Source organism: Cicer arietinum, chromosome 3 (assembly GCF_000331145.2).
Source record: "Cicer arietinum cultivar CDC Frontier isolate Library 1 chromosome 3, Cicar.CDCFrontier_v2.0, whole genome shotgun sequence".
Classification (NCBI taxonomy): Eukaryota; Viridiplantae; Streptophyta; class Magnoliopsida; order Fabales; family Fabaceae; genus Cicer; species Cicer arietinum.
The window spans coordinates 37,793,027-37,806,123 of NC_021162.2; the positions used below are offsets into that span (position 1 = coordinate 37,793,027).

At 30.7% G+C, this 13,097-nt stretch overlaps 1 protein-coding gene across 2 annotated transcripts; it reads left to right on the forward strand.

Moving 5' to 3' along the window:
- Positions 1 to 869: 869 nt before the first annotated feature.
- On the forward strand, positions 870 to 12,843 carry LOC101501256 (probable 2-isopropylmalate synthase). 2 transcript variants are annotated; one of them, XM_004513446.4, is made up of 10 exons: positions 871 to 1,495; positions 3,646 to 3,859; positions 4,015 to 4,095; positions 4,170 to 4,262; positions 4,354 to 4,440; positions 10,172 to 10,272; positions 11,696 to 11,729; positions 11,803 to 11,877; positions 12,388 to 12,471; positions 12,560 to 12,843. In XM_004513446.4, the coding sequence occupies exons 1-9, from the start codon at positions 960 to 962 to the stop codon at positions 12,469 to 12,471; spliced, it is 1,305 nt and encodes a 434-aa protein (XP_004513503.1). In that variant the 5' UTR covers positions 871 to 959; the 3' UTR covers positions 12,560 to 12,843. The 2 variants fall into 2 exon arrangements, with proteins under 2 accessions (XP_073222015.1, XP_004513503.1); XM_073365914.1 differs by lacking the exon at positions 4,354 to 4,440 and having other exon boundaries at positions 870 to 1,495; positions 12,560 to 12,692.
- Positions 12,844 to 13,097: the final 254 nt, after the last annotated feature.

The window sequence follows — 13,097 nt, forward strand, 5'->3', positions numbered from 1 at the left end:
AAAATAATTAAATCTCTAAACAAAAAGTTGAAGACTACAAAAACTATACCATTTATATAAATAAAAAATTGAAGATATATCAAACTCTATTAATTATAATATTTATCTACATGTCCTTATATTTATATGTTTAATTGTATTTTTTATTTAATTATTTTATTTCATATGAAATTATTCCTCTATTTTAAAATCGAATTTTTGGTTGATAAAATTTTATATTTTGTTGCAGTTTTGATTTCAATATAAATATTTGACCCCTAAAATGTTAATTTTTGATCCCAAAAAATTATATGTTATTCGTCAATTGTAATTATGAAGAGAAAAAAAAAAAGTTAATTTCGAGGCCAACAAAAGTTAATTTTGGAGGGTAAATATTGCGGTTGGGACAAAAATTGCAACATATGTGATGATCGAGAGACAAAAAAAAATCAATTTTTTAATATGAAAACTATTTTGATGGTTGTGATTAAATTAGTGTACTTAAACATATTTTACAATTGAACAACATTTTTCATGTTCAACACCATTAAATTTGTTTATTTTTTTTTTTTTTTGAAGTAGCCTAATACAATCGTTTTAGTTAGAACAATACTTAATTTTTTGTGGAAGCAAAAATAAAATTACAACAAATAACAACAAAAATAAATATCTTAGTGGGACACTACGGAAGCATTTACCAACTCTCTCCCTTAAATGATATACTTGTTAAAAAAAAGAAAATTAATATTATTATTAATTTTTTAATTCCCGTTAATAAATGAAGTTCTATATTTAAATAGGGAGATATATAGTTTGTATTATAAAAAACAGCTTGATTTAATGAATATAAATAAATAGATATGATAAAACTTTGAGAGCATGCTTCATATAGCTATATATATAAGTTGAAAACTTCTCCAAATGATTGAATATCATTGTAACCAACAACCCAAAAATCAAACGCAAATCTTTCATCCCATATGGCAACTAAACTACCTTCTGAATCTCACCAAGCAACAAAATGTCACTCTCTATACATTCCAAACCAAATTCTAAACCCAACCTATCTTAGAATATTGGATACCACCCTCCGCGACGGCGAACAATCACCTGGCGCAGCGATGTCTTGCAAGGAGAAGCTCGACATCGCTCGCCAGCTGGCAAAGCTACGTGTCGATGTCATTGAGTCAGGGTTTCCATCTGCTGGAAATGATGACTTCATGGCAGTCAAAATGATAGCTCAAGAGGTTGGCAATAATGTTGATGATGATGGGTATGTTCCTGTTATAGGTGGTATGTGTAGGTGCAGTGAGAAGGACATTGCCATTACTTGGGAAGCTGTTAAATATGCAAAAAGGCCAAGGATATGTACTTTTTTAGCAACTAGTCCAATTCATATGGAGTACAAATTGAGAAAGACGAAAGATGAAGTACTTGTCATGGCTCGTGATATGGTGAAATTTGCTCGGAGTTTAGGTTGTTGTGATGTCCAATTTGGTGCTGAAGATGCTGCCAGGTATCACTAATTTTCTTAATTTTATTCTTTTTAAGCTTAAATGTACTTTAATTAAAATTTTAAGGTCTCGTTTCTAAATCTATATATTTAGTCCCTATGTTTTATTGTCGGGATTTTTCTCCACCTTCAAGTTTGAGAGATAATGTTTTGTTTGATTAAATTTAAAGAGTTTAATTTGTATTCATTCACATTACACAGTAAATATAAGTTAATTATTTTTTAATATAAGGTGATTGTAATTCGTCGTTAATATAAATTCTTTTTATACAAACAGTATATCTAAAATAAATCTAAATTTTCAGTCAAACTCAAATAAATAATCAAAATAACTTAATTTTTAAAATAATCTACTCTTATCATTATAGCACACGAAATTAAAGTAATTGACATTTTGATGATTTGATAATTAATTTTAATTTTGAAGTAAATCTGGAAGAAGAAAAAAGTGACAGAAAATTATACATTCAAAAATTAAAGTTGTATTTTATCTTAATTTAAATAGGTTTTTATTCTTATTATTTAACCAATGCTTATGTTACATTTTTATTTAATTTTAAGCCAAACTAATGTGAGTAAGGATGTTGAAAACATAGCATCATCATGTACTTTTTTCGGAATGAAATCAAATATAAATCAAAATTTATGTATTTAATGTTAATAGATATGTATTTTTTGTATATATTTCATTTTACTGGAAGTATATGTTTATTAGCACTTATTTTCTATTTTTTTTGGAATACAACCCTTCGTAAAAGCCAAAAATTAAAAGGATTTAAATATTTTGCATTTCATCCTACCTAAAAGTAAAAAAATAATAGAATGGCAATTTCGAAAAGGCAGTTGGAGTGTATAATTCTCTTAAAAACAATTGAGTTAATTAAAAAATAAAAATAAAATGAAAAAGAATCCGGTGTCTTCAATTCCTCAATGAGAACAATAATAAAATTAGTCAAATTGTTCTAGTATTGTGCGATGGATTGAGCAGGAATTGGAAATTTTATAAGTATAATATACATATGACTACATGACAAGCGAAGTCTTCCAACGGAAAATGAAAAACAAAAAGATAATAAAGACTTGATGGCTCGTTTACCTTTTAAAATTGTTTTTTAATTTTTTAAGTTTTTATGGCTTTTTTCTAAAGTTTTGTTCATTTTAAATTACGAAATGGAGATAAGAGATTCATGTAACAAATAATTGTGATAAAAAAAAATGATGAATCGGGAAGAATGCATTTTGATAATGGAAACCGACATTTTAAATTTTTTTAAAAAATGTGTCATAAGTTTTTAAAAATTGTAAGAAAAAATAATTAATAAAATAATGTTTTGACTCACAGTGAAGAAGATTTTAAATCTATATTCCCCTTTATATTTATTTGTTAAAGTGAAAATAAAAACAGGTACATAAAAGTAAGGGAATGTATTAACAAATTGAAGGGATTTAGACTATTTGTTCTATAAATTAATAAATTGACGATTATTTTTATGAATTAAATAGTTATATAACTTTTGTATTTAAAAAAAAAAATCATTTCATGATTAAAAAACATAATTTGGTTGTTTATAAATATTATAACGATTTTTTTTTGTAGTATTATTAAAATATTCAATATCCACATTTTGTAAATAATATTTAGTTATTATAATTATATAAATTATAGAGAATAATTTTTTTCCAAAAACAAAATCTCATATAACTACTCTTTCTCTGAATTTTGATTCTTTTAAACTTAAATATACATATTAAAAAATAATAAATTTAGATTGATTTAATTATTTTTACCCTTCATATTTTAAGTAAAAATAAAATTCATTTAATATATATTTTTAACTTTTAAGGATATAAAAAGTAAAATATCATTAACTACATTTTGATTTTCTAAAAGAACTAAAGTTGTAAAATAAAAATTAAATATTTAAAGAAACAAAATGAAAAAATGATTAATTTAAATATGAAATATATGGATAGATGTCAAATTTAATCGTGTAGGATACAAAATCTTAAGGTAAACACCTTTATTTTCATATATCAACCGAAATTTGAAGTCAGACTTATAGATACGAGATTAAAACAATAAACCAAATATAAAGTGAAATTTCATTTAATATGAAAACATAATTTTTTGTTATAATTAATTGTGGAACCAGATCGGACAAGGAATTCCTTTATCAAATTCTTGGAGAAGTTATCAAAGCTGGGGCAACAACTGTGGTGATACCTGACACTGTGGGCATAGCAATGCCATTTGAATTTGGAAATCTCATTGCTGATTTAAAAAAGAATACCCCTGGAATTGAAAATGTTATCCTTGCAACCCATTGCCATAATGACCTTGGACTTGCTACAGCTAACACCATAGAGGTAACCATAACTGTAATATTTTTTAATGTGATTATGGCATGTTCTATTAAACAGAAAAAATGTTTTTAAATTAAATATTTAAAAAAAAATATATCTGTACATAAAGTAAAAAATGAATAATATTCTTATAAAATATATTAATGCTCTGCTTTCAGGGTGCTCGTGCAGGTGCTAGACAGTTAGAAGTTACGATTAATGGGATTGGTGAAAGGGCTGGTAATGCCTCATTAGAAGAGGTGAGTATGTATATCTTCTATCATCAACATCATCAACGTATATATAATTCTCTTGTTTTGTTTCTACATTCAAGGTTGTGATGATCGTGGCATGCAGGGGCAATGATATCTTAGGTGGTCTACATACAGGAATTAATACAAGACAAATACTAAACATAAGCAAAATGGTTACATATTTGATTCTTCTTCTTATTTTTTTATTCCTCGCTTCTTAATTTTCTCTTTTTTAGTTCAAAATTGTGTAATATTTCTCAATAGGTCGAAAAGTACTCCGGTTTGCATTTACAGCCTCACAAAGCTCTTGTTGGTGTTAATGCTTTTCTTCATGAGAGTGGCATTCATCAGGTTGGTGATGTCTTGTAGTTTTCTTTGTTAACAATGAAAAGAGGAAGAAAGAGGAAGAAGAGAAAACAACCACTCTAGGGTTTCATATCATATAATAAACCAAAACTGAAGTTAATAGGGTTACAATGAGTATATATAGAGGAAAACAGAAAAATATCTAAAATACCCTTACTACTAATATATAATAATATTGTCTAACCCTTACTACTAATATATAATAATATTATCTAATATCTCCCCTCAAACTCACGATGCATTAACATAGAGCATCGAGAGTTTGTCAACTAAAAAACGGAAACGTTTAATGGAATGCATCTTTGTGAACAAATCAGCAATCTGTAAAGAAGAAGGGACAAATGGTAGAGTAATAGTTCCATGCTGAAGATGATGACGAGTAAAATGACAATCAATCTCAATGTGTTTGGTGCGTTCATGAAAGACCGAGTTGTGAGCAATTTGAATAGCACTCTTGTTATCACAGTGCATCGGAGTTGGCTCAGCAAGGGAGATACCCATATCAGACAAAAGCCAACGCAACCAAATTATTTCAGCGGTAGTGGATGCCATAGCACGATATTCAGCTTCTGTAGAAGAGCGAGACACAATGTCTTGTTTCTTACTCTTCCAAGAAATAAGAGAGTCTCCAAGAAAGATACAAAACCCTGTGGTGGATTTACGATCAGTGGTATCACCAGCCCAATCAGCATCAGAATAAGCTCGTAACTCCAATGAGGATGACGATGGAAAGAGAAGACTTTGAAATTGAGTTCCTCGAAGATAACGAAGAATCCGAAGAACTGCTGCCCAATGGACTGTAGTGGGGGAGACAACAAATTGACTAACAACATGAACAGATGACGATGGAAAGAGAAGACTTTGAAATTGAGTTCCTCGAAGATAACGAAGAATCCGAAGAACTGCTGCCCAATGTACTGTAGTGGGGGAGACAACAAACTGACTAACAACATGAACAGCATAAGCAATGTCAGGTCTGGTAATCGTAAGATACACTAAGCTGCCAACCAAAGTACGATACAAAGTGGAATCTGGTAAAGGAACACCATCCGAGGGAGCATATTTTACATTCAACTCAAGAGGAGTATCTGCTGCTCTAGTATCAGAAAGACGAGCCTGATCAAGAATGTTGGCAATGTACTTGGATTGAGAAAGAAGGTAGCCTCTAGGAGAGTAGGCAACTTCAATCCCCAAGAAATAGCGAAGAGTTCCCAAGTCCTTCATCTCAAACTGTTTGGCTAACTGCAATTTCAACTCATTAATTCCACTAACATCATCACCTGTAATAATCATATCATCAACATATAGAGAAAGTATAATGCGACCATGAGTGGTGGACCTTATAAACAATGCAGAATCATGTTCACTAGAGCGAAAACCAAGAGAAGTGATCACAGTAGAGAATTTCTCAAACCAAGCTCGAGGAGCTTGTTTAAGACCATATAGAGCCTTTTTTAACTTACATACTTCCCCTGGATCATGAGAAACTCCTTGTGGAGGGACCATATAGACTTCTTCATGAAGCTCACCATTTAAAAAGGCATTTTTGACATCCATTTGGGAAATATGCCATTGACGAATAGATGCAACTGCAATAAGAGTACGAATAGTGGTCATCTTGGCTACAGGAGCAAAAGTTTCTTCATAATCCATACCATATTGTTGAGAGAAACCCTTAGCAACAAGACGTGCTTTGTAGCGCTCAACTGACCCATCAGACTTAGTTTTGATCTTGTATACCCAACGAGACCCAATAGCACGTTTTCCAGGAGGAAGAGGTACTAATTCCCAAGTGTTGGTTTTGTGCAATGCAGATAGTTCTTCTGCCATAGCCTGCTGCCAAAGAGGATCAAGAACAGCCTCTTTATAGGAAGAGGGCTCAGACAAACTGTGAATAGAGGTTAAGAAAGAAGCAAACGAAGCTGAGTAAGTTGAATAGACAAAATCAGGTAACTGAGTAGACTTACGTTGACGAGAAGGGTAACGAGGAGGATCAACAATCGCAGGAGGTGGTTGGACAGCCGGGGGGACAAGAGGGATGTCATCATGTGGAGTAGTAGTATTTGTCCTGCAATTCTCAACATTACAATCACTAGAAGCGCTATCATTAGGACCAAACGGATCAATATGGGTTAGTTCAGAACTCTTAGTAATCTGCGAATCAGAGGAAACAGAGTAAAAAGGAATGTGCTCAAGAAAAACAACATTACGAGATACATAAAGTTTTCTTGCATGAGGATCATAACAACGATAACCCTTTTGACCATCCCCATAACCAAGAAAAACACACATGGCTGAACGAGAAGACAACTTACTGCGCTCTACTTGAGGGCGAAGAACAAAACAAGTAGAACCAAAAACTTTCAAAGAATAGTAATCAGGGGTAGAAGCATATAATTTTTCAAAGGGAGACAAACCTGATATGATAGAGGATGGAATTCTATTAATAGCATGAACAGCAGTAAGAACTGCTTCTCCCCAAAACTCACTAGGAACTGAAGCGGACAACAAAAGGGAACGAGCAGTCTCTATAATGTGACGATGTTTCCTTTCAGCAACTCCATTTTGTTGAGGAGTATCAGTACAAGATGTTTGGTGGCGAGTGCCATCATAAGCAAGTAATTCAGAAAATTTATTAGAGGTATATTCACCACCTAAATCACAACGAAAACACTTTATAACAGAATTATGTTGAGTTTTGACCATTGCACGAAATATATGATAAATGTCAAAAAATTCAGACCGATTTTTCATAAGATAAACCCAACAATAACGAGTGTAATCATCAATAAACGAAACATAATATCTAGATCCACCTTTGGTGAGCACCGGTGATGGACCCCAAACATCAGAGTGAACTAAATCAAAAGGCGCATATGAAACGGAAACACTTTTACTAAACGGTAAAGCTGGAAATTTAGCAAGTTTACAACCACAACAATCTGAGATATCACAGGGTTTTAACTTTCCTAAGGCTCCAGTAGAAGCCAAATATTTTAATCTAGAAGCAGAAACATGTCCAAGGCGAGAATGCCATAAATAAAAACTAGAAGATAATGAATTCAAGCGAAAACTAGATAATAAGTCAGCAGTAGTTGTTGAGGCTGCAGTATCTGGGAGTCGTAGTTCATCCAAAACGTAAAGTCCCCCCTGTCTATGGCCTGTCCCAATCAGCCTCCCAGAATGTGGATCCTGCACACAACAAGAAGTGGAAGAAAACGTAACCGAATAACCGAAATCACATATTTGACTAACAGAAGCAAGACTCAAAGTAAGATTAGGAATATAATAAACATTAGAAAGAGACAAGTTAGGTGTGGAGACAGAACCAATGCCTGCTAGTGGCATAGGAGTTATAACCGACACAGACGAGGCAGGTTTCACAGACACAAAAGATTTATCATCGTATGTCATATGATGAGATGCTCCAGAATCAAGAATCCATATGGAAGGAGATATACCTGACATACCAGAGGAGTTCAAACCTTTAGAAGAGGTGGCAGACATGGCATGTGATTGAGTGGCAAGAAGTCTTTGAAGTTGTTCTGCAATATCAGATATTTGGGAAGCACTCTCAGATGAGTATACAGAACCAGAACTAGAGTCAATGGTAGGAGGAGCAGAAGCAACAACATTGGACGATGGCCCCCTAAAATTCTTCTTATGTGTTCTCCCCAATTTCGGACAACGTGCTTTCCAATGACCTTTTTCTTTGCAGAATGCACATTCATCATTACCAAGCCCAACTCTCCCTTGAGATGTTTTTTTTTGAACAGGAGCAACAAAAACAGATGGAGGAGCTGAGAGAATTTCCTTATTTAACATACCAGAATGAGTCTTAAGTCTGATTTCTTCTGCCAACAATTCACTAACTACTGATTCAACATTAGGAAGGGGGGAACGATGCAAAATACCCCCACGAAGGCCCTCAAAATCATCACGAAGAGCCATTAGAAACCAAACCAGACGTTGCTCCTCTCTTTGATCAATGTATGCTTTGACAGCTTTCAACTCAGGTGATTCCATAAGAGCCAATTGATCCCACAGATTAGTCATTGCCGAATAGAATTCCTGAATGGTCATACTGCTCTGCTTAAGGGCTCTAATATCACTTTCTAACTGATAACGTTTTGCAAAGTTAGACTGAACATACAAACGTTTCAAGTGATCCCAAATCTCTTTAGCAGTATCATATTTTGCTAGTTGTACTCCTATAGACAACTCAACAGAATTATTAATCCAAGTAATAATTTTTGAATTACTAACATTCCATGTTTTCAGATCTTTTGCATATTGAGTTTCATCCTTTTTATCTGTAGGCTTAACAGAAGTTCCATCAACAAAACCCCACATATCTTTTCCAATCAAAAATTTTTTCATCACATAACTCCAATAAGAGTAATTTTGTCCATTGAGGTGAACACTAACAGCTTGAAGAGAATCATCCTTAACACCAGTCATAACAAATAATGACAGAAAAATACGACAAACACAATCACTGAGAGAAAATAAATTAAGGATAACCTGGTGCTGTGCGAGCACGATTTCTCCCTCTCCAGACGTCGTTTCGTCGATCCGACCATTGAAGACGAAGACCTATATGTTGCGAACCTGCTGTCCAAAAATCAGCCCGATCCAACGGTTAACGAATGCGCAATCGATGTTTTTCTGAGACTGATTTAACAAAATCGGGAATAGGGTTACTCTTCTCTTTTCTCTTTTGGTGGTTGTCTTTCCTATCAAAATAGTCTCTCTCTTCTCTACGGTAGATCCCAAAATCAACCAAAGCTCTTTGATACCATGTTAACAATGAAAAGAGGAAGAAAGAGGAAGAAGAGAAAACAACCACTCTAGGGTTTCATATCATATAATAAACCAAAACTGAAATTAATAGGGTTACAATGAGTATATATAGAGGAAAACAGAAAAATATCTAAAATACCCTTACTACTAATATATAATAATATTGTCTAACCCTTACTACTAATATATAATAATATTATCTAATATTCTTAATAGAAAATTAGAGTGTAAAAATATCATTTGCATTTTTGCAGCATTCTAATAAATTTATTAAATAAAAATAAACAACATTTTTCGATTTCTTTTTAATTAAAATTTAAAATTTAATTATTATGTATCTACACTGTAAAAAAAAATTTATACTATCAGCATATTATAACTCATAATTATGGTTTTTTATATAGTTATAATAAAAAGTTAAAAGTTTTCTAATGATGTGTCGATTAAAATTGACTACAATGTAAAAGATATTTACATTTTTTGTGTATATTATTAAATCCTAAAACTTATGTTATATTATTTTTTTTAAGCAAAATCGTATGCTACATGTTCACTAATTTTATTGTTGAGAACTCGAAATAAAATTCATAGGTATTATTCATCAACAATGACTAGTACATAAATAGAATTAATGGTATTAATTCTAGTCATAATATATTCATAACATAAACTTATTACTGGGTTGTCAACTAAAATATGTTTAAGATGTAAATAATATTTAAATTTATAAAATATACACCTTTTGCGACTTTTCCACACTCCGAGGACGGATCCAAATTTTTGATGGTCTTAAATTTGGTCTGTTGTTGCTTTTATACCCTAAGACTCTAATATACACCAAGAATCTGTACGAGAGTTTTCCTATAATTTTGTGTCTATTTAATATTCTGATTTTTATTTTATTGCGTTATAGGATGGCATGTTAAAACATAGAGGCACATATGAAATAATATCTCCTGAAGATATTGGTCTTGAAAGATCTACTCTGGCTAGTCTTGTACTAGGGAAGCTTAGGTATGTAATTCGAAGTTTTGGCAAGTAACTATTATATTTACAACTTTCTTTGGTTTCCTATTGTTCTGCAATTGAGTGTCACATTACATTCTTCTTACAACTACTAAGATACTTTAAATTCAATAAATATTCATAAACTTAGATAATCTACAGGACCTAAAAATGTAGGATTTAATCAAGATTGATAACCTTGGATTAACCTTAGCCTATAAAAAAAATATTTATTCGAGAACTTTGTAATTAACTTTAGTAATGACAATATTAGAATTTAGTTGGTCTATCACAATCTCACAAAATCAGTTTGTAGAGTGAAGACTATCCATCACTTATAAATATATTATCAGTACTTATGTTATTCAATGTAAGACTCTTAATATATACTTCTCTCACGTCTAAGATTACATATCAAGAGTGTGACTTGAGTTGTCCAATGATGGTGATATGATAGCAATTGGGTTAAAAGATCTTGATTATGTTTCGATCCAATCTTAGATCGAATTTTGTTGGACTTAACACAACTCTAATAAACCAACTTGTTAGGTGAATAAAACTACTTATCGCCTATAAATACATATTCATTTATCTCATTTAATGTAGGAGTCTTAACAAACAAGACAATAACAAAAAATATCAAGATTGTCAAAAGTCACAAATTTAAAAGAAAATATTTGAGAAGAAAGTCTATTTTTGAGTATGAAGAAAGTGCTTCGTCGGAACCATCTTAAAAGACCTTAATAAAAAGTGAAGTTAATTAAGTTGATCATTATTCAAAAATATTTTATATTTTTAATTAAAATGTGTGTTTATTTTATTTTGAATAGACACTTTTGAAGAGAACTATTTTTAAAGAGAGAAAAAAAATGATAATTATAAATAATGTATTTATGAAAATAAAGACAATAAACTCTTTTGACATTTTCATTATTTTCTGAAATATAGACAATTTTTTACTTCAAAAATGTCTTACCTCTTTATTGTTTATATAATTAACACACATTTTAGAAAGTAAAAATGGAAAATATGGATTGGTCCATCTTAAACTTAATTTTTTATACAATTATATAAACCTTGTTTAACACAAGTGCTTATATATGTGTCCCCGAATAAATAGTCCAGTGGGTTAAGGAAGGAAAATCGAATGGGTTAGAGAAATGAGATTATTTGATTCAATTTATGCAATTAAAATTTTGTATATAAAAAAAGTGATTATATACTTGTGATTATTGATTGAAATGACATTTTTATATTTTTCTTATAGTTCGGTAACGGTTCATTAATATTGTACTTAACATTTGTCAATTTGAAATTCTCAAAGAAAAAAAAAACATTGCTCCATTTTAAATTCTCAAAAAAGAACATTGCTAAAATAATTTGTGACATATATTTTCTCAAATCATTAACTATTATACTACAATTGATACAGCGGACGCCAAGCATTGAGAAAGAGACTTGAAGAGGTATTCATATTTCATTAGTAACTTGTAAGTAATAAAGGCATGTGTTTTACCTTTGTTTCATGTGTTATTTCAGCTTGGTTATGTATTAAAGGACGATGAAGTTGAGGCTATGTTTTGGAAATTCAAAGCATTGGCTGGGAAGAAAAAGGTTCAGAAACTTGTTACTTTCCGTCCCATTAATTGTTCCATTTCAAATTGTGAATATAATAGGTTAAAAAAAAATTGTGAATATAAGATAAATATAAATATAAACATGAAGAATGAATGATATTGTAGGCACTATTTTTGTTCTTGAAACAGTCATTGTTACTAAAATTAAGTGATAGAAAAAAGCCAAATAAATATCAAATTTTGGCATTTCTAAAATCAAGAGTTTGTCGTTGTAATCACAATTGTTAGAATTCAAAACATTTAATGGACAACCGTAAATTAATAGTTTTTAATATCACTTTAAGGAATATAATTTCTCCGTAAAAAATATAATGCATGCACTTTCATTATTATTATTATTATTATTATTATTATTATTATTATTATTATTATTATTATTATTATTATTATTATTATTATTATTATTATTATTATTATGTGGTCTATTCGCTCTCATTATTATTGTTGATTATGTTACTACTCCTTGACTTCAATGTTGTGTTCTTAGAGAGTAACCAATGAAGATCTCAAGGTATTGGTGTCAAATAAGGGGCAGATACATGGAATTGTCTATGAGATTGGCGATGTATAGGTAAATTGAAATATTCTTAGACTGAAAATAAATGTTTGATACAAGTCAAAGTACAAAAAATACTAATTAATCAATATCTAAAGTGCAGGAAACAAATTCAGATGAATAAACGTGGGATCAAACAAGAAGAGCCAAGTTCACAAGTATAGTGGAGCAACTATATTTTTTTTTCTATGCACGTATTTCTTGATTCAAGCATTTATAGTTTCATAAAATTGTAGCCAAATGTACCTTCACATTAACTAGTTCATTTATGTATTTATAATAAGCATCCATTAACTACATCCTTTAAGATAGATAAAAGAATAAAACACAACTATGTTGCTTCCTTTTATTCTCCACCATTCATAAACATTAAGTCAAAATATCATTTTAAAACACTTACCTCTCCACTCATTTTCTTCTCCAGGTCCACAGCTCTGCTATTAGTTTATATAAGGTTGATATTATTTCTTTGTGTGAATTAAACATATTAACTATACAGTGTTAACATGCTAGGAATATTGAAAGCAATGGGAAGATAAAGTCACAATTTTCTATTTTAATCTTTTATATATCTAAACAAAAGTGATGCACATAAAATTTAATGATAATTTCAGATTAAATGTTCAATGTCGTCAGTAATA